At 37.9% G+C, this 23,023-nt stretch overlaps 1 protein-coding gene across 2 annotated transcripts in view; it reads right to left on the bottom strand.

The window, feature by feature from the left end:
- STAG1 (stromal antigen 1) overlaps positions 1–23,023 on the bottom strand; it is a 402,456-nt gene that overhangs the window by 204,485 nt on the left and 174,948 nt on the right. For both annotated transcript variants that reach the window (XM_025375719.1, XM_025375720.1), the window contains exon 5: positions 20,051–20,147. In XM_025375719.1, coding sequence (XP_025231504.1) covers positions 20,051–20,147 — 97 coding nt within the window. The remainder of the gene's footprint in view (positions 1–20,050; positions 20,148–23,023) is intronic.

Below are 23,023 nucleotides of genomic sequence, written 5' to 3'. Positions count from 1 at the left end.
AGCGCTGGGATTACAGTGCGAGCCACCGCACCCAGCCCAGCTTTTCTTTTTCTCCATGACTCACCCAGACTCCAAGTCTTGATAGGTTGTATGTTTCTAGAAATTTAGTCATTTATTTTAGATTATCCAATTTATTGGTGTAGATTATCCAATTTATTAGATTATCCAATTTATTGGTTCCTTGTAGTCTCTTATGATGTTTATTATTTCTGGGGCATCATCTGTAAAGTCTCTACTTCCATTTCTAAATTTCAAACTTTACTTGTTTTTGATGACCACAAAGGTTTTAAGAAGCAGTGGTCAGGTATTTTATATAATGTCTTTCAATTTGTCTGATTCTTTTCTCATGGTTAGACAGGGTTTATGGATTTTTGGAGGGAAGCTCAAGAGAGAAATTGCCATCCTCATCATATAAAATCAAGTCACTATCAATATGACTAAACACTACTGATTATTAACCATGAACATCTAGATGCAATAGTGTTTGTCAGTTTTCTCCTTTGCAAATTACACTTCTCCACCTCTTTCCACACTGTACTCCTTAGAAGTCACTATGTACAGTCCACACTAAATGGGTAAGAAGTTATGTTTCATTTCCTTTAAGATGACTTAGGTATCTACATAAACTTTTTTTTGTTTTGTTTTGTTTTGTTTTGTTTTTTGTTTTTTGTTTTGAGACGGCGTCTGGCTCCTTCACCCAGGCTGGAGTGCAGTGGCCCGATCTCGGCTCACTGCAAGCTGCGCCTCCCGGGTTCCCGCCATTCTCCTGCCTCAGCCTCCCGAGTAGCTGGGACTACAGGCGCCGCCACCACGCCCGGCTAGTTTTTTGTATTTTTAGTAGAGACGGGGTTTCACCGTGTTAGCCAGGATGGTCTCGATCTCCTGACCTCGTGATCCGCCCGCCTCGGCCTCCCAAAGTGCTGGGATTACAGGCGTGAGCCACTGCACCCGGCCTACATAAACTTTTTTGAACTCCTTTTTTTATTTTTTGAGAGAGAGAGAGCAAGGAAGAGCGAGAGAGCGTGCTCTGTTCCCCAGGCTGGAGTGCAGTGGCACAATCCTGGCTCACTGCAGCCTTGACCTCCCAGAATCAAGCAATCCTCCCACCTGAACCTCTCCCACCTCCCACCTCTGTAAGCTAGGACTATAGGCAGACATCACCACATCTGGCTAATTTTGTCTGTCTTTGGCAGGGGGAAGAGGGGAGAGAGAGAGGGTTTCTCTGTGTTGCCCAGGCTAGTCTTGAACTCCTCAACTGAAGCGATGCCCCCACCTCAGGCTCCCATAGTGCTAGTATTACAGGCATGAGCCAGCATGCTGTGCCTCTTTTGAATTTCTGAATAGTTCATGTGTCTATTCTCAGCAATATTTTTTTTTTGAGACAGGATTTTGCTCTGTTGCCCAGGCTGAAGTGCAGTGGCAAAATCATGGCTCACTGCAGCCTCAACCTCTTGGCCTCCTCCCACGCAGCTGGGACTACAGGTGCACACCTGGCTAATTTTTCTATTTTTTGTAGAGACAGTGTCTCACTATGCTGCCCAGGGTAGTCTTAAACTCCTGGGCTCAACTGATCCTCCTGCCTTGGCCTCCCAAAGTGTTGGGATTATAGACGTGAGCCACTGTGCCTGGCCTATTTGAGAGAGAGACATGAGAGAGAGACACACACACAGAGAGGCTGAAACTGAAAAATATTAAGGCAAAATACTTCATATTCCAATCTCTTATTTTATAATTCTTATCCTGTTCTCTGCATACCCAACAGGTTTTCTGTAAGTATAAACCCATCAGGATTACTTGTGGGTTTTTTGTACACTCTACCTAAAACAGTACCTGCACATGTCAGCCTACATTTGAGAGCTTTTTCAAAACCATGACAATAATAAGCAATTGAAACCTTCAAGTAGGCCCAAGAAAATCAAAACCTATGAAAGTAGAAATTACATTACAACAATATAGAAAATATGCAAATTATGCCAAAAGCATCAAAGTTTCAAAATTATTCATTTTCATAAAAATTTTTTTTGAAAAATTTCAGCGTTACAAGTTACATTAACACACACATACATGTATCATCTGGGGGAGAAATCACTTTACATTTATATAAACAAGTTCAGTTTATGATAATGATATTGTAAACAATATTATTTATACAAATCCTTTCCCTGAAATGGTAAATAAAATATAAACAGCATTTTGAAAGCATCTGAAGCCATATGAAGCAGGAAGATATTAGGAGCAAAATAAATAAAAGCAGAAATTCAACATATAGAAGCAATGCTGAAATCACCTTTTCTATGATGACCCTTGCTAAGCCTGTTTGCTTCAGTTGGGCGATCTGAGGTAGAAGGTCTAGAAGACATAACTCTACAAAGTGGGGCTTCAAAGGATTACATCTTCAGGTTAAGACTAACCCACGGGTCAATTTATCACCTGATACTCTGGGGGAAATAAAGTTTTTCTGGTACTGCAAAGAGGGAGATAAATGTATCTAAGAAGTTATAATCAAAAACTGGTGTTCTCACAAATAACTGAAAGAAAATCTCAAACGCTCTATTCAATTACAAATGGTCCTAGATTGGTAGCGCCCCTGGACACCTGTAAAGCAAATGCTAAATCCTCTCTTACAGAAATGTAACTTAATCCTATGATTCAAATAAATTTGAGAGGAAATAAGGAGCTTGGAATAAAAAGCAACAAAATACACCAAGAAGAAAGGCAACATGCAAAAAATAAGCAAAAACAAGACCACAGAAACAGGCTCAAAAAAACTTAAAATATTAGAATTATCAGATATAGATTGCAAAACAAATACACTTACCATGTTAAAAAATAAAAATATAAGTTTGAATATCCACAGGGGAACAATTCCATGGACCAAGTAGTTATAATTTACAGAAACGAACAATACAGTAACTAAAATAAGGCTTAAGGGATTGGCATAAATTAGAAGAGTTAAAGAACCCTAAGATGGGGGAATATTATTCAGAAAGCTGCACGGAAATTCAAAAATATGGAAAGATACACAGAAGAGAGTATAACAAATGTACATAAAGTTCCTGAAGGAGAAGAGAAATAAAATAGAAAGAAAATTTAAAGAGATAATAATTAAGAAATTTTAGAAACGATGAAAAACAACACCCCCTGCCCCTGTCAAAATATATTCTATACCTAGAGCATAACATAAACTCAGAAAACCAGAAATAAAGAGCAAAAATTAAATTTTGGGGCCGGGCATGGTGGCTCATGCCCGTAATCCCAGCATTTTGGGAGGCCAAGGCAGGTGGATCACAAGGTCAAGAGATCAAGACCATCCTGGCCAACATGGTGAAACCTCGTCTCTACTAAAATATAAAAAAATTAGCTGAGTGTGGTGGTGAGTGCCTGTAGTCCCAGCTACTCAGAGGAGGCTGAGGCAGGGGAATCGCTTGAACCTGGGAGGTAGAGGCTGCAGTGAGCCGAGATCGCGCCACTGCACTCCAGCCTGGCAAGAGAGCGAGACTCCATCTCAAACAAACAAACAAAAAAAAAAGTTTTAAGAAGTAAACAAAAGAAAGACAAATTCTTTGATATTCAAGTAATTTAAAAACAAGAAAGAAGAGAAAAAGAAAACATAAAACAGGAGGGGCAAAGAACAACCATTAGTTCAATATAAAACTAAATTACAGTGACTGTATTAAATGCAAAAGGGACTAAATGGTACAATTAAAAGACAGACTGAATGAAAAAACTACAATCCAGCTATAAGTTGTAACAAGAGGCATCTAAAAGATACAGGAACAATAAAAGGAAAAAAAAAAGCACACCAGAAAAACATGAAAAGTTGTAAGTTTCATGAATATTCAAATGAAATAGACTTTCAGAAAAAAAAAAAAAAAAGTATTGCCAGAGATAAAGAGGAACATTAAATACAAAACATTGAGTTATAAAAAAGCTGGATGTCTGTATACTTCTAATAACATATCAGGGAGCGGAGTGAGAGACAGACACAGGAGGGAGGGTAAGGAAGGGGAAAGGCAGTTAAGAAGAAATCAAGGAAAAACATATAAATCTATAACCATGATGTGGGATTTTAACATACATCCTTCTCAGTAATCATCAGAACAAGCACAATAAATTAGAAGGATATAAAATATTTTAACAAAATTACTGAGCTAACAATGGACATACTACACCTAAAAAATGCATAATATGCATGAGTTTTAAGGGCACATGAAACATTAGCAAAAACTGACCATATAACCTTGAGATAAGTCTACACAAAAGGGGACTACAACTGACAGACCATTTCCTTTGGCCTCAAATTCAAGGAAGCTAAAGAAGAAAACAATACAAAAAGTTAACCAGAAAACTCTCATGCTTGAAAATCAAAAAATATGCTTCTGAACAGGCACAGTGGCTCATGCCTGTAATCCCAGCACATTGTGAGTTTGAGATGGGAAGATTGCTTGAGTCCAGGAGTTCAAAAGCAGCCATGGCAACATAGCGACCCCATCCCTAACAAAGAAAAAAGAAAAATTAGCTGGTGTGGTGGCACACACTTGTGGTCCCAGCTACTTGGGAAGCTGAGGTGGGAGGATCATTTGTGCCCAGGAGTTCGGGCTGCAGTATGCTGTGATGACATGACTCCACTCCAGCCTGGGTGAGACCCCCTCTCAAAAAATAACCCAAAAAAAACCCACAAGAAAACAAAAACCATTAAAAAAAAAGAAGAAGAAATATGCTTCTAAATGATCCATGTGTCAAGAAAAAGCTATAATTAGGAAACAGAAAACATTTAAAATTAAAATAATGAAAAGGGACATCTGCAATACACAACTATATATATATACACACACACACACGTATATATATATGTGCGCATGCGCTCAGGCACACACACCACACGCACACACTATATATATATATGGAATATTATAAATATATAAATAATATATATAGAATATTATAAACACCTTTATAAAATAAATTTTAAAATTTAGATAAAATGGAGAGTTTCCTAGAAAAATCTGGTTTATCAAAATAATAAAAACACTAGAAGCTAGGCATGGTCTTGTATGCCTGTAGTCCTAGCTACGTGGGAGGCTGAGGCAGGAGAATCTCTTGAAGTCTGGAGTTCAAGACCAGCCTGGGAAACACAATGAGTCTCTAAATAATAATGATAGTAATAAAATACCTCAATAGTGCTAAACGAGTTTTTTAAAAGTGAATCACAACTGGGCGCAGTGGCTCAAGCCTGTAATCCCAGCACTTTGGGAGGCTAAGGCGAGCAGATCACTGAAGGTCAGGAGGTTGAGACCAGCCTGGCCCATATGGTGAAACTCCATCTCTACTAAAAATACAAAAATAGCCGGGCATGGTGGCTCACACCTATAATTCCAGCTACACAGGAGGCTGAGGCAGTAGAATAGCTTGAACCCAGGAGGCAGGGGTTGCAGTGAGCCGAGTTTGCGGCACTGAACTCCGGCCTGGGTGACAGAGCTAGACTCCGTCTCAATCAATCAATCAATCAATCAATCAATCAATCATACAATTTAATGGTTAAAAAAAAGAATCAGTAGCTTGAAATCATCCAACAAAACACTTCAGGTCCAGATGCCTTCAATTCTACCAAACATTCTGGAAAGAAATAATTCCAAAAAAAAAAACAGAAAAAGAAGGCATTATTTGCAATTTATTCTGTGAAATTAGCAAAGTTTTCATAACAAAACTTGAAATGGAAATACAGATATAAAAACCCTAAACAAGATAGTAGCAAACCAAACCTAGCAATAATTTAAAAAATATATCATGACCAAGTTGAATTCATTCTAGGAATGCGTATTAAATTTTACATTAAAATATCAGTGGTAGACACGCTTTTCTGCAAATCTAAAACTGTTCTAAAAAAAAATGCTATTTTTTAAAAACCATTACTTATAATGAAATTTTTAAATGCTGAAAGTACAGAAATAAACTTAATAAGAGATGTATAAGACCTTTTCACACATACATTCCCTTCAAAAAATCCTCTAAAATACTTGGTGGAGGGGATGAATATATGCAGAAATAAACACAATGATCACAAACTGAAAGATTCTATTTTATCAAAATGTAAATTCATCCCCACTGACGTATAGCAGTAGTTGTTCAAGTAGGAATGGGGTTCTACTGAAGTTTAGTGGGTAGAGGCCAGGGATGCTGCTAAATGTCCTACAATGCAAGAATGCTCCCCCCATGACAAAGACTTTCCAGTCCAAAAAGTCAATAGCATCAAAATTGAGAAATGCTGACACACATACAGATTCAATATAATTCCATTTAAAATGCCAATGAGTTTACTGATGGAATTTCACGTTCTTTTTTTTTTTTTTTTTTGAGACAGGGTCTCACTCTGTCACTCAGGTGACAGGAGTGCAGTGGTGTGATTATGGTTCACTACAACCTTCACTTCCTAGGCTCAAGTGATCCTCTCACCTCAGCTTCCCAAGTAACTGGGACGACAGACACACACCACCACACCCCACTAATTTCTGCATTTTTTGTTGTTGTTGTTGAGGCAGGGTTTCACCATGTTGCCCAGGCTGGACACCACCCCCTGGGCTCAAGAGATCCACCTGCCTCAACCTCCCAAAGTGCTGGGATTACAGGCACGAGTCACTGTGCTTGGCGCACAAACTAATTCTAAAATACATACAAAAATACAACAGCCAGTAAGTTTTTAGTCAAGAAATTTTTTGGCCAGGAGTGATGGCTGACGCCTGTAATCCCAGCACTTTGGGAGGCTGAGGTGGGCAGAACTCTTGAATCCTGGAGTTCGAGACCAGCCTGGGCAGCATAGCATGTTGAAATCCTGACTCTGCAAAAATACCAAACAATTAGCCAGGTGCAGTGGTGGTGTGTGCCTGTAGTCCCAGACACTTGGGAAGCTAATGTGGTAGGATCATCTAAGCCCAGGGAGGTTGAGGCTGCAGTGAGCCAAGATCGTGCCACTCTACTCCAGCCTGGGTTACATTTTTAAAAAAGACACCTGAGACACAATTTTTAAAAAAAGAAAGAAAAAAAAAAGAAAGTTAGTTTTCCATCTAAGAGACCAATTAGCAGAATAGAGAACCCAGGAAAAGACTCTCCAGAAAGGGATACTTGATATATGCTAATTGGGTCATTGTACAATCAAGAAAAAATAAAGCACTTTTCACACTTAAAAAACTGAAATCCAGATGACATAAAAACCTAAATTTGAAGGAGCAACCTATACACAACTAACTAAACTTCACATAAACTAGAAAGATTTTATAAGAAAACAGGAGAGTATCTTCATGACCATGGTGTAAATAATTTTTTTTTTTTTTTTTTTGAGATGGAGTCTCGCTCTGTCACCCAGGCTGGAGTGCAGTGGCGCGACCTCGGCTCACTGCAAGCTCTGCCTCCCGGGCTCACGCCATTCTCCTGCCTCAGCCTCCCAAGTAGCTGGAACTACAGGTGCCCACCACCACACCCGGCTATTTTTGTATTTTTAGTAGAGAAGGGGTTTCACTGTGTTAGCCAGGATGGTCTCCATCTCCTGACCTCGTGATCCGCCCGTCTCGGCCTCTCAAAGTGCTGGGATTACAGGCGTGAGCCACTGCACCCGGCCATAATTTTTTAATTTTAATTTTTATTTGTATTTTTTTGAGACAGAGTCATGCTCTGTTGCCCAGACTGGGGTGCAGTGGTGCGAGTTCAGCTCACTGCAACCTCCACCTCCCAGGTTCAAGCAATTCTCCTGCCTCAGCCTCCTGAGTAGCTGGGATTACAGGTGCCCACCACCATGCCCGATTACTTTTTGTATTTTTAGTAGAAATGGTGTTTCACCATGTTGGCAAGGCCAGTCTTGAACCACTTGACCTCAAGTAATCTGCCCGCCTTGGCCTCCCAAAGTGCTATTATTGCAGGCATGAGCCACAGGGTCTGATCAATAATTTCTTAAATATGACACAAAAAGCCCATAAAAGAGAAGACTAATAAATTTGGTTAGACTTAAAAATGTTAAACTCATGTTCATTCATTCTTTCAATAAATATTTATAAGTGCTAGAGATACAAAGAGAACAAAGACAAAAATCCCTGCCTTCAAGGGATAATGTATCAAAAGAAAAGGGAAAAAGCAGACTGCAAAATGGAAGAAGAAAGTTGCAATATATATGATAACAAAGGAGATTAGTATTACCACTTTTTAAAAAATCCTGGCCAGGTGCAGTGGCTCATGCCTGTAATCCCATCACTTTGGGAGCCCAAGGTGGGCAGGTCACCTGAGGTCAGGAGTTTGAGACCAGCCTGGTCAACATAGAGAAACCCCGTCTTCACTAAAAATACAAAAATTCGCCAGGAGTGGTGGCACATGCCTGTAATCCCAGCTACTTGGGGGGCTGAAACAGGAGAAACGCTTCAATCTGGGAAGTGGAGGTTGCAGTGAGCCGAGATTGCGCCACTGCACTCCAGCCTGGGAAACAGTAAAACTCATGTCTCAAATAAGATAAAATAAAAATCTTACAAAACAATAAAGGAAAAAAACGAACATCCCAATACAGTAATTTGCAGAAGACTTTACGCAGTTCATGCAAGAGAAAATTCTCATGGTTAACTGTTATGTGAAAAAGTAGTCCACCTCAATAGTAATCAAAGGAATATAAATTAAAACTACAATGTGATATTGGTAATCCTACTCAACAAGATAAAACTAAAAATACTGGTAATACTATCTATGAGCAAAATATGTGAAGCCATCAGAATTCTGTGACATCACTTGACTAAAGCATGAAAAGTTACAACTATACAAACACACCACGACTATACAATATGCAACTATACAAAGTTGCATATTTTATAACCCAGCAATTCCACCCCTCAGTACACAAACTAGAGCATCCTGTGCATGAATACCAAATTAATATGTGCAAAAGATAGCTTTTAATAACACTGTCTACATTACCCAAAAACTTCCTTCAAGAATGGGAAGTATAAATAAACTGGTATATTCATATAAGGTATACTTTATAGCAGTTCTCAACATGGGGCAATTTTGCTTCCCAAAATTGAACACTGGGAAACTTTTGCAGACATTTTTGCTTGTTATGAAAGGAGCTGGGCACATTCCTCAGCCCCGGGCTCAAAACTCCCTGAGCCCAGTACAAACACCACCTGGAAAGTCTCCGATAAGGGGACAGCCGTTCAAGGTTACTGAAAGCGCGGGAGCCAAAAGAATTTCTTTGTTCCCCTGCAACTTTCGGGCTATAAAAAGCAAACGCTCACATTGTTCGGGGCCCTCTTGTATACTGTGGAATGGAGGGACCAGGTTCGAACTTGTAGTAAAGATCCTTGCCGCTTGGCTTTGACTCTGGACTCTGGTGGTCTTCTTTGGGGAACAAACGGTCTGGGCATAACAGTTACAACTGGAGGAGAGGGGGAAAGAAATGTGCTACTGACATCTAACAGTTAGAGGCCAAAGGCACTATATATGCAGTCTTCTGTATATATAAGATGTCACAATGTAAAAGGATTTAGGAAAGATAACATTGAACTCTCTATCTATATACACACACACACACACACACACACACACAGAGTACAGGTGAGGAGGTAAGACATAATTCATTAAAATAGATTGCTAAAGAGAATACTGATTAATATATAATAAAGCCATATAAGCACTTGTTAGTTTCTATCCCCCAGATGCAGATACTAAAACAGGGATGCCAGTGCAAGTAATTTATTTTGAAGGACAACCCATAAAATACCAGTAATGCAGTGGAGACATGAAACAACAAAAAGAATAACAATAATAATAAAAAAAAGACAATAAAGAGTGTGTTATCTAGTCAATTACAATTGTAGGTAACTGGAGCCCAATTAAGCTTCTTGAGAAACTGCGAGTCAGAGTAGGCCATGTACTTCAAAACAATTCCACTTATGGGCAAAGGAATTGGGGTATTTATACACTAAATCCCGTTCAGTCACTTGTTAAAGCCATGGTGCCCCAACTATGCATTGAGATGTCCCAAGGGACTTATGCAAAATGATATGGGCAATGTGGATATTTTAAATATTCAAAGGAAAACAATACAGTATTTGATATTTGTCAAGTACCATAGGAACTATTAGCATGAGGTAACTTACAATCTGGTCCTTTATTCCTGTTGATAATGCCCTATCTTTGAGAGGCTGAGTTTCAACAAGGGCTACCAGAAAACCAATATAAAACAGGAAATTAAGATAATTTCAAAATTTGAGAAGCTATACAATGCTCAACACACCTGTACACACGTAACTGCAGTTATTTGAGAAATGAACACAATTTTTTTCAATTATGTATATCATTTTTCTAAACACCTACTAAATTGTGAGGACCTAAATAAATAGTTTGGACATAACTTCCTGAAAGGAACTGTTAGGTATTTCTTCTGGCTTACAGGTGCCATGAAAAAAATCACCGAGACCCTAATTAGCCAGTGAACTGGGTTAAGTTCAGGAAACTCTTAGATTAAGTGCTCCTAGGTGATTAATTCTCTGGCAATTCTGCACTCCTAGAAAGCTCTGAGGCATCCGGAACTTCTCTGTTAGGCACAAGCAGAGCAAAACAGAAACATTACTTGTTACATTCAACTAAGAAAGAAGGTTGCTTTTAACCATCAACTTTCAAGTTTGATCAACAACTCTTATTAAAAAAACAAGCACATCTGTCAATGAAAACTACTTATCAATAACCAGACATATATTTCTGAAATTAGTTACGTTTAAATACATACCAAAGTAAATATATACCTGTATCAACAAGGTATATTTAACAATGGTAGTACTTTGAATATATGGACAACTTATCTTCATTTTGCTACGCATAATTCCCTGAATACATCCTATAATTCTGTGTTAATTCTCAGTTCTCTCGTAACTTATTCCAATAAACACTTACGAATTTACATAGCTTTAGAATACAACTCTAGGTCAACAGTGTTTAAATCAACTTTACCCTTGCGTTTTTCCCACTTCACTGATACTGAATATATATATTTCTACTACACATTGAGTTAGCCTATTCTGGGAGGTTTCCAATGGCAAACAGGATTCACTCCAGCTGGTTCAAATGAAGAGACTACAGACATTTCAGTGAGTTAGGGAAACAACTATGGGTGCTAATGCAACTTGAGATAGCTAAATTAGAAAACCAACACCACACCTTAGGGCTTGGTTCAAGAGCCAAGATCAGGAAATAGTGATAATAGGGATACTGGAGCCAATAATGGACGAGCTGTTCATACTATTCACTCATGAAAAGATGTTCCACTTTGTTTTGTCATTGTTGGTGACATCACTTCTAGCCAGGAACTTGGGTGGGGACAGGGGGCAAATTGTGATTGTTTTTTTCCTCCCTTTCCGTGCTCTCTTCCAATTTTAGGTCAATTTTTAAAACACTCATTTGGTCCTTGGTTCTTATGCAGCTTTAGGGGAAAATGGGCTCACACAGTAAAATGCCAATCTAGATTTTGGATATTAATGTGCAAGACAAGGAGTACTTATAAAACGCAAATCTTATCTCAACATATATTAGAGATACCAGCCTTTGTAATAAAAACAAAATTTCCCCCATTTGTCCCTCGTCGTTTGACTTTCCCTATAATGTGTCTCTATCTTATAAATTTTTTGTTTTCTTATGTCATTTATGAATCTTTGCTAACTTATAGATTCTGAGTCAGTTAATTGTGAGTCAGTTCTTCCCCACTCCATGGTTATAAAAGAATTCTTAGTTTTCATTAAGTGCTTTTATTATTTTTCTTTGTATTTGTTGTTTGTTTTTGCCCTTAAACTCTTGAAACACTGGAAATTTATCCTGGTTTACACTATCACAGTGAAACGTAAATCTGAAAGAATTTTTTCCCTCACTTTTGTCTTCAAAAGGGCGTCTTTAAATCTTCTAACTGGCTGTAAGACAGTAATTTTTCTCTATAAATTCTGTATCTCAATATACTATGGAATTATTTTACTGCTTTAGTTTTGCAAACTGATTCTCCTGAGTTTTCTAAACATGCAATATTATTTTGAATAAGATCATTTTAAAAACAATGATCATAATTACTTCTTTTTTATTGTCTAAATGTGTTAGTTTATATATCCAATATAATGCTAAATAAGAGTTGTGAGGCTGGGTATCCTTGTCTTCTTTAACAGTGACAATGACTACTGGTTTTCCTTGAGGATGACGCTGACTTTGGGGTTAAAACATTTTCTTTTTATTTTTGTACTCTGATATAATTTTAGATTTACAGAAAAGACAGCAAAGTACAAAGAACTTCTGAATACCTTCCACCCAAATTCTTCAGAAGTAAACATTTTACATCTGTTTTATCCTTCTTTCACTCTTCATATACACATGAATTTGTTCTGAATAAGTGTTTAGCTACAGACATGATATTCCTTTACTCTTTAATATTTCAGTGTGTATTTCCCCCAAATAAACCTATTATACAACCACAGTATACTACAATGTCCCAAGCATAAGATTAACAATCGATACTATATATATGTTCTAATCCACGTAAGATTTAATCCACATAAGATCCACATAATCTAATCCACGTAAGATCTAATCCACATAAGATCTAATATCTAATATCTAATACACATAAGATCATAATCTAATCCACATAAGATTAATCCACATAATCTAATCCACATAATCCACACAAGACTTCACATGTGTCTCAACAACGTCCTTTATACCAAAAGAAATTCTAGGATCATGCACTGCAGCCACCTGTCATGTTTCTTCAGTCTACTTTAAACAGTTTCTGAGTCATTTTTTTTTTTTTCACACGGAGTTTCGCTCCTGTTGCCCAGGCTGGAGTGCAATGGTGCACCCTCCGCCTCCTGGGCTCAAGCGATTCTCCAGCCTCAGCCTCCCAAGTAGCTGGGATTACAGGCGCCCACCACCACGCCCGGCTAATTTTTGTATTTTCAGTAGAGATGGGGTTTCACCATGTTGCCTGGGCTGGTCTTGAACTCCTGACCTCAGGTAATATGCCCAAAGAAATTCTAAGATCATGCACTGCAGCCACCTGTCATGTTTCTTTACTCTACTTTAAGCTAGAACAGTTCGAGTCATTTCTTTCCTTTTTTTCTTTTTTTGAGACAGAGTTTTGCTCCTGTTGCCCAGGCAGGAGTGCAATGGCGTGATCTTGCCTCACTGCAACCTCTGTCTCCTGGGTTCAAGTGATTCTCCTGCCTCAGTCTCCCAAGTAGCTGGGATTGCAGGTGCCTATCACCATGCTCGGTTAATTTTTGTATTCTTAGTATAGAGGAGGTTTCACCACGTTGGCCAGAGTGGTCTCGAACTCCTGACCTCAGTTGATCTGTCTGCCTCAGTCTCACAAAGTCCTGGGATTACAGGTGTGAGTTGCCACACCCAGCATTTCTGACTATTTCATGACACTGACTTTTTTGCAGAGTACAGGACAGTTATTTTGAAGAATATAACTCAATTTGAGCTTGTCTTACGTTTCTTCATGAGTAGATTCAGACTATGCACTTCTGGCAAGAATACTATAGAAGTGATGTTGAGTTCTTCTAAGGGCATATCAGAAAGCACATAATAGCAATTAGCTCTGTAACTTGCAATGTTTGCTTTTATCATTTGTTAAGGTGATATCTATCAAGTTTCTACACTGCAAAGTTTCTATTTTACCCTGTAAACAGTAGATACCTTGAAAGGAGACATTTTGAGACTGGGTAAATACTGTACTCTTCATCAAACTTTTCCCTGACCCAATTAGTTTCATAGCCCACTTACTGAATTCCGAAGTTACTTTGGTTAGTAATTTTACATCTTTCAGTGTGGTTGTTATTATGGTGTAATGGTTATTTGTTCTGTTTGTGTTCATTTTCAGGATATTCCCCCTCCATCTTTGCTGATTTTGTTTTCTTGAGGATTTGAAGTATTAAGATAGCTCCAAAAGTCAGGACTATTCAAAAACTATAAAATAATATTCAAATTCAGTATCATTCCCTCATCTCAATTCCCTCTAAACTTTCCAACACACACACACACACACACACACACACACACACACAAACACACACTCTCTCACTCTCTCTCTCGCTCTTTAGGTAACCAATCTCATTATTGTCAGGTTTATCTTTCCTGTACTTCTTTTTGGTGAAATAAACCACCGTTTTCCCTTTTTCTTACCAAAAAAAAAAAAAGTTACATATTTTAGATATCATTCTGCGCTTTGCATTTTGCCCTAAAAATATATCTAGGGAAAGGCCAGGCGCAGTGGCTCACGCCTGTAATCCCAACACTTTAGGAGGCCAAGGCGGGTGGATCATGAGGTCAGGAGTTCAAGACCAGCCTGACCAACACAGTGAAACCCCATCTCTCCTAAAAACACAAAAAACATTGTGGGCATGGTGGCGCGTGCCTGTAATCCCAGCTACTCAGGAGGCTGAGACAGGAGATTTGCTTGAACTCGGGAGGTGGAGGTTGCAGTGAGCCGAGATTGCGCCACAGCACTGCAGCCTGGGTGACAGAACAAGACTTTGTCTCAAAAAAAAAAAAAAAAATACAGGGCAAATCCCTACATCCATTCACAGACATCTTCCTCATTCTTTTTTACAGCAGCACAAAACTCCAACATGTGGCTATACTACAGTTCATTCAATCACTGTTTTTATATATGAACATTTGGATTGTTTCCAATATATTCCAATAACAAATAATGTTGCATTAATTTTGTGTACCTAGTTTCTTACTGCTGAAGGTATATACTCAAGGTAAAATCACAGAATTAGGATGGTTGAATCAACAGATAAAACATAAATATAGATTTGGTAGATATTCCTGGATACCTTTACAAAAGTTTATCAATTTGTATTCTAAACAACAATGTAACAGTGTTTGCTTTCTCTTGCCACAGCCTGAACAACAGAATGTTCTTATGATTTTAAACTTGTGCCAATCTGATAGGTAAAAACAAATAGTAACTAAGTATAGTTTTAATTAGTAAATTCCTTTTGTAATAAGTAAAAAATGTTTTCTTTTCATATGTTCTAAAATATGTTTACTAATGTCTCATAGGTACTTAGGTCTATATCAGGATTTTTATTATATTCTACTGACATAAAAGACAGTGTGCTTTCTTTGTAAATCATATTAAGATAATATGCATCTATGCCCCTTTAACAAAAATGTTTTAAGATCCATTTTGTAAAATGTCTTTTCAGGAACTATAAAGGTAGTCAAAAGAAAAATGGGCAAAGGATAGGAACAGAGAATTCAAAGAAAAAACAGTAATGGTTCTCAACCCTCGTTCATCAGAGAAATACAAATTAAAACTATCCCATACACAAAAATTAACCATGGATTAACAGCCTAAATATAAAATATACAATCCAGCCTCCAGATATGTGAGAAATAACCATTAGAAGGAAACATAGAGGTAAATATTCATGACCTTGAATTTGGCAATGGATCCTTAAATTTGACACACGTATCGGGAGGGGAGGGGAGAGGCAGGCAGAGAGAGGAAGGAAGGAAGGGAGGGAGGGAGGGAAGGAAGGGAGGGAGGGAGGAGAGAGAGAGAAGGAAGGAAGGGAGGGAGGAAGGAAGGAAGGAAGGGAGGGAAGGTGGGAGGGACGGAGGGAGGGAGGGACGGAGGGAGGGACGGAGGGAGGGATGGAGGGAGGGAGGGACGGAGGGAGGGAGGGAGGAAGGAAGGAAGGAAGGAAGGAAGGAAGGACGGAAGGGGAGAGAGAGAAGGAAGGAAGGGAAGGAAGGAGGGAAGGAAGGAAGGAAGGAAGGAAGGAGAGAGGGAGGGAGAGAGGGAAGGAGGGAGGAAGGGAGGGAGGGAGGGAGGGAGGTCAGACTTAATAAAATATAAACCTATTATGCACCAAAGAACATCATTAAGAAAGTTAAAAAGACAACCCAGAGAGTGGGCAAAAATAGCTTAAGTTCTATACTTAATAAAGGTTTGGTATCCATAATATATACAACTCATCAACAAAAACACACATAATCTAATTTTAAAATGAGCAAAGGACTTGAACGTATATTTCTTCAAAGAAAATACAGACATGTCCAACAAGCACACGAAAAGAAGTTCAAGATCATTAGGCATTAAGTGCACACAAATTAAAACCACAGTTAGACACCACTTTAAACCCAGTAGGATGGCTATAATTTTTAAAACTACAAAATAACAAGTGTTGTTGAGGATGTAGAAAAATAGGAATCCTCATACATTTCTGGTGGGAATATAAGATGGTGCAGCCACTGTGGAAAACAGTTTGGTGGTTCCTCAAAAAGTTTAAACAGAATTATTATATGACCTAGCAATTCTACTCCTAAGAATTTACACCTCAAAGACTCAAAAACGGTACTTAAACAAGTATTTGTTCACAAATGTTCAAAGTTGCCATATTCAAAATAGTGAAACACACTCAAATGTCCTTCAACAGGTGAATGGATAAACAAATAGTGATATATACATACAAAGGATTATTGTTCAGTCCTAAACAGAATGAACTACTGATACATGCTACAACTTAAATGAACCTCAAAAACATATGTTAAATGAAAGAAGTCACACAGAGAAGGTGACGTATTGTGTGGTTTCTTTTATATAAAATGATCAGAACCGTCAAATCCTCAGGGACAGAAAGTAGACTCATGATTGCCAAGGGATGGGGGAGAAAAGAACAAATAATGATTACCTAACAGGTATAGGGTATTTTCCTGGGGAGATTTTTAAAGTTTTGAGAAAAGACAGAGGTGGCAACTGCTACAATGGACTGAATGCTGTGTCCTCCCAAAATTCCTATACGAAAATCCTAACCCCCAAAGTGATGGTATTAGAAGGTGGGACCTTTGGTATGCAATTAGGTGATGAGAGGGGGACCCTCATGAATGAGATAAGTGCCGTTATAAAGGGGACCCCAGAAAACGCTCTCAACCTCTTTTTTGCCATGTGAGGGTACAACTAGAAGTTAGTATTCCGCAATGTGGAAGAGGGTCCCACCAGAACCAGATGATACTGAGACCCTGATCTCAGACTTCCAGCCTCCAGACTTGTGAGAAATAAATTTCTATTATTTGTAAGCCATCCAGTCTACGGTCTTGTTACAGCAACCCAATGTATGGCAGCTGCACATTTATGAATGCTCTAAATGCTACTGAATTGGTACACTTTAAAATGCTTACTTGTATATTACGTGAACTTCAAAGCACTTTTAAAAATCAGACTGGAATAGTATCTTCAAATCATTCTGAAGACTAATCCAAAAACTTGATAAATACACATTGTTGAAAAGGCTAAGAAAAAGCAGACATTTTAATGTATCACTGATGAGAGTATAGAAGAATACAATTCCTATAGCTGACGATTTGGCAGTATCTAATATAACAAGTACATTTACCTACAGACATTCTTTCATAAAGACCAAATAAGGTATACATAAAATTACTCATTACAGTAAGCATTCTCTGTAACAGCAAAACACTACAAATAACACAATGGTCTTTTAATAGAAGTCTAGTTAAGCCGGGCGCGGTGGCTCACGCCTGTAATCCCAGCACTTTGGGAGGCCGAGGCGGGCGGATCACAAGGTCAGGAGATCGAGACCACGGTGAAACCCCGTCTCTACTAAAAATATAAAAAATTAGCCGGGCGTGGTGGCGGGCGCCCTGTAGTCCCAGCTACTCGGGAGACTGAGGCAGGAGAATGGCGTGAACCCGGGAGGCGGAGGTTGCAGTGAGCCAAGATCGTGCCACTGCACTCCAGCCTGGGTGACAGAGCGAGACTCCATCTCAAAAAAAAAAAAAGAAGTCTAGTTAAATAAATTATTGTACATACACACAAAGGGATGCAATGAGCCTGTGTTTTTAAAAATGAAGGAGAGGCTGGGAGCAGTGGCTCACACCTGTAATCCCAGCACTTTGGGAGGCTGAGGTGGGCAGATCACAAGGTCAGGAGATCGAGACCATCCTGGCTAACACGATGAAACCCCATCTCTACTAAAATACAAAAAATTAGCCGGGAGTGGTGGTAGGAGCCTGTAGTCCCAGCTACTCAGGAGGCTGAGGCAGGAGAAAGGCGTGAACCCAGGAGGCAGAGCTTGCAGTGAGACGAGATCACGCCACTGTACTCCAGCCTGGGCAACAGAGAGAGACTCCGGCTCAAAAAAAAAAAAAAGAAGAAGAAAGAAAAATGAAGGAGAAAGGTCTCTATACACCATTACCTTTTGTGTAAGACAGGTGAGGTGGAGAAGGAAAGAATATACATTCCTATCTTATAGGCATGAAAACTAGATAGATGGACAGTTAAGTTCAACAAACTAGTTAAGAGCAGTTAAGTGTGCATAGATGGATGGGAAGGCAGGAAGGCAAAGACTTCTTATTATACAACTTTTAAACTTTTTTATTTTGAACCATGAAAACAAATTTTCAAAAGGAAAAATTTTAAACACTATTAATTGCTTTCAAATTAAAACCCAATCCAACAGGTCTGTTGATTAATAGGACTATATGAGAAAATGTATATAAAGCACATCATCAGTGCTTGCCTCGCCTACTTTAAGGCTGTAAAATGAGCAAACTCTCTTACTTTATAATAGCCTAATCTCTTGCCAATCCTCACCCATTTCCATGCTCTACGATTCAGCCACAGAACCCCCTATGTTCAGGGACTGAACTATGCTTTCTTGTCTTAAGGTCTTTTTGTATAATATGTTACCTTTTGCCTTTCTCATCCTTCTAACTTCCTTTTACTCATCTTTAATCTCACCTCAGAGTTTGCTTTTTGTAGGATATACTTTTTTACAACCTCCCCACATTCATACATATACACAGAGACACACAGCCTAGGCTGCATCAGCATCCCTTGCTCTTTCTTGTTACTCCCACAGTGTCTTATGGTTGGGGACACACACTCCAGGTGACACGGCTTGACTCTCAATCTTGAATTTCACACTTGCTAACTGTATGATCTGGAATAAATTTACCTAAACCCTTTCATCTCAGTTTGCTGATCTACAAAATAAAGATCCCATCTGCCTGATGGGACTGTTAACAAAGATTAAATGAGCTAATGTATATAAAGCACACAGCTTGTCACATATTGCAGTCATTAAATAGTAACCAGTTTTATTATACTTATGGCACTGAGCCCTTCGCTGAACTATTAATGTATTTCCCTCTTTGTTCCTCACAATGAAGATGCCTTTAAGAATTACACATACTTTAACACTTTTTAGGGGCAGAGACTGCCTTGATAACTTCTGTATACCCTGATGGAGTATCTCATACAAGGTTGGTGCTCTGTAAATATTTGATAAACTACTTATGTCAATATGGTAAGTGATAACTTGGATATAAACAAACAAGCTTTCAAGAAATCAATTTGGTCAGTTATCTCAATAAAAGATTACTATTCCTTCTGTATTCACAAGCAGAGAATGGTGATTTAACAACTCATTTCCCCCCTGTAATACAAATTAACCTTTTAAGATTTATCCAGAGGAGAAAAAAATCTAGCAGTTATCTCCTAAAATGATAAAAATAAAATTTCGCTTTAATCACCTTACAATTGCAAACTTAAGACACCTGATTCTGCTACTTGTATTACTTTAAGAAAATTATTTAAACCTAACTATAAAATGACTACCAAATACTGGCAGGGATATAAAAGAACGAATGCTAGCAACCAGCACACTTCCTAATATGGAGTATACGTACAAATAATATGAGTAAAAATTATAAAAGCCTATGATCTAAAAAATCAATTCATAAAACTACTAAACGAATTTAGATTTCCTCCCAAAATTTCAAAAACTATATAAATGTGTTACACTTTATAGGAGCAAAACTGAACAAGAACAAAAATGGAACATCCTTAAATAACTTACCAATAATATTCTCTATCAGAAAAAGATCAGCATATAATGTTTTATTTTAGGGTAAATTATGTATGACTAGTGGCAGGTGAAGTAAAAGTCACACTGCTGAACTGACAGGCTCAATGTACATCATTTATTTCAACATTCTGTACCTCGACATCCAGAACACTGGATAAAAAAGTTGATTAAATCCAGAAGTGCGATGTCCCTGTCTTGTTTATATGATTCAATCCAGTCATCCACCACGGACTGTGGAAAAAAAAAAATAAAAATGAAAACTTCAAAAAAAATTGATATTATAGCAAATAAATTTTCAAAAAAGTTTGTGTGTTTGTGTGTGTTTCTATCTGAACAAGAAAATTACTTACCTGAAATTATTTCTCTGTAGCCTAATAAAATAGAGACTGCCTCATTTTTAAAGACCAATAAAAAGTGACTTACTAGGTTTCAAAGATTTGTTTACAATAGAATCCAAAACAAACCTAATCTTACCAATCCCATTAAGTACAATAATTAAGCAAGCATAGATAATATTCAAACCATATTATGAAAAGGATAAAAATTAAGTTAACTTCACTTCTACATAGACACAAACTTTCTGAGTTATCAAAAAGCATAATGCACGAGTAGTGCATACAAAGAATGCACATAATAAGAGGCATTTTTTTCAAGAATACAAGAACGGCTTAATATTAGGAAATCAAATAACTGATTTATCAAGAAAATGAAAAATTAAAACAACTATATATCAAATTAGATCTCAAAAATGTATATAAAATTCTGCAGCTAATCCAAAAAGAAAAAAAACTTTCTAGGAAAATTAGAGTTCAAGAAAATCTACTCAAAGGATAAAAAGACTAAAATATATTTGCTGTTGAAATACTTAAGATATTTCAACTAATTAAAGAACAAGGCAAGGATGCCCCCTAACCATTTAACACAGGGTTGAAGTCTTTAGTGAATGCAAAAGTTAGTAAAATTTGAGTAAAGACAATTCTCCTTTCCTACAGATGATAAGAAAATCCAGGAGTCTCTATTAAAGTGATTCAAGAGATTAATAATAGGAAAATTTGACAAGGTAGCTGACAAGATAAATATACAAAATAACTTAACAGTGCAATACCTAGAAAATATAAATGGATTAGTAGCTTGTTCACAACAAAAAATATCTAAGAATACATCTAAGACAATTTTTAATGAGGAAAATTATTAAAACTTACAGGATATAAAAAAAGACTTCAACAGGTATCATATTCTGAATTTTAAAAAAAGACTTAGTGCTATATCAATAAAGTTTGAGAGTCTTGCCAACTTACAAGGCAAATTTAATGTAATTCCAGTTTGCATTCCAGTGGGCAGGATTCTTTGAGATTTTCTTGGGCAGAGGTAGGGATCAGAGGAAATGTATAAAAATATGAATTTAAAAAAAATAAAATTTTGTGTACTAAGGTATATTTACATACAGTAAAATGCATTAATCTTGTTATTTCTTTTTATTTTATATTTTTATAAATAAACCCACCTGTGTAACCACAACCAAGATAAAGATAGAAAACATTTCCAGAACTAAAACAGGCTCCCTTAGGTTGCCTTCCAAGCAGTAACCATCCCCAGCACAAAGGGTAATTATTATAGTGACGCATATTACCATGAATTAGTTTGATATGATACTGAAACTCATATAAATGGTGTCATCTTTTGTTTTTTATTTCTTTCAAACAAAGCTGTATCAGTAAGATTCAGCAGCATTGTTATGTGTATTAGTAATGCCTTTTTTGTATTGCTGAATATTATTTCATTGTATGAATATACCACCATCTATCACACATTTTACTGTTGAGGAATATGAGTACTCAACATTACTCAGTTGCAGTTGCAGTTTAGGGCTATCACAAATAAAACTGTTACGTACACACATTTTGATGAATATAAACATTCTTTTCTGTATTACAGACCCAAGAGCAGATTTGTGAACACACATTATACACACACATCAAGGCTTAGTAGATATGCCAAACAATTTCTCAAAACAAGTTGTAACAAATCACGCTTCCACCAGCAATGTATGAAATCCAGCAAGATGTGAGATTTTCAGGTGTTCTACATCCTCACCCAAGACTAGGTATTGTCAGTTCTTTTAATTTAGCCCATTGTGATTGAGCATATCCCTTCTTTAATGACCTTCCATTGGGGAGAACCACTTTCCCTTGCTCCAAGTGAAAGAGAAGACTTTCTATACATAATACTGTTTCACTGTCTCATCACATTAGTGTCTGGGGGGTTTTGTTTTTAAAGTAAAGAGAAAACTAGAAAGAAGATTATGGTGGTAAGAGAGGGTCAAGAAGAAAATAATACCATGGTATCTGGGCAAGGTTCACCACTGCTGAATAACGTGTCACGTCCTGTAAGCTCAGGATGATGGTGAAACTAGAAGTGAATAGAGCAGATCAAGAGCAACTTTTAGACTCAGGACTGAAGCAGAAATGCTTTGCAACCTAGGTAACAAAGTGTGGCACAAAACTGAAGAAGTTACTTCCTCACTTTTACAGGGGTCCAGTAATGTAAAGGCAGTCTGAGTAAAATTTTAATTCCCAAAGTAATTGTACTAACTTATACTCCCACCAGTAACATATGAAGAGCTCAAAACATTCTAAGACTGGTGCACAGGAACCTGCATTAGAAATATTAAAACTCTAGTCCAAGCATGGTGGCACACACCTGTAATCTCAGCACTTTGGGAGACCAAGGTAGGCAGATGACGTGAGCACAGGAGTTTGAGACAAGCCTGGGCAGCATAATGAAACCCTGTCTCTACAAAAATTACAAAAATTAGCTACAATGGTGGTGCATGCCTGTAGTCCCAGCTACTTGGTAGGCTGAGATCAGAGGATCACTTGAGCCTGAAAGGTCAAGGCTGTAGTGAGCAAAGATCGCACCAATGCACACCAGTGTGGGCGACAGGGCGAGACCCTGTCAAAAAACAAACAAAAACTTGGGGCCAGGTACAGTGGCTTGCACCTGTATTTCTGACTACTTGGGAGGCCAAGGTAGGAGGATGACTTGAGGCCAGGAGTTCAAGACCAGCCCAGGCAACATACACAGACCCTCATCTCTACAAAAAACAA

Source organism: Theropithecus gelada, chromosome 2 (genome assembly GCF_003255815.1).
Source record: "Theropithecus gelada isolate Dixy chromosome 2, Tgel_1.0, whole genome shotgun sequence".
NCBI classification, from domain to species: Eukaryota; Metazoa; Chordata; class Mammalia; order Primates; family Cercopithecidae; genus Theropithecus; species Theropithecus gelada.
The sequence above is the reverse complement of the archived record's forward strand: the minus strand, read 5'-3'. Positions and strand labels throughout refer to the sequence as shown.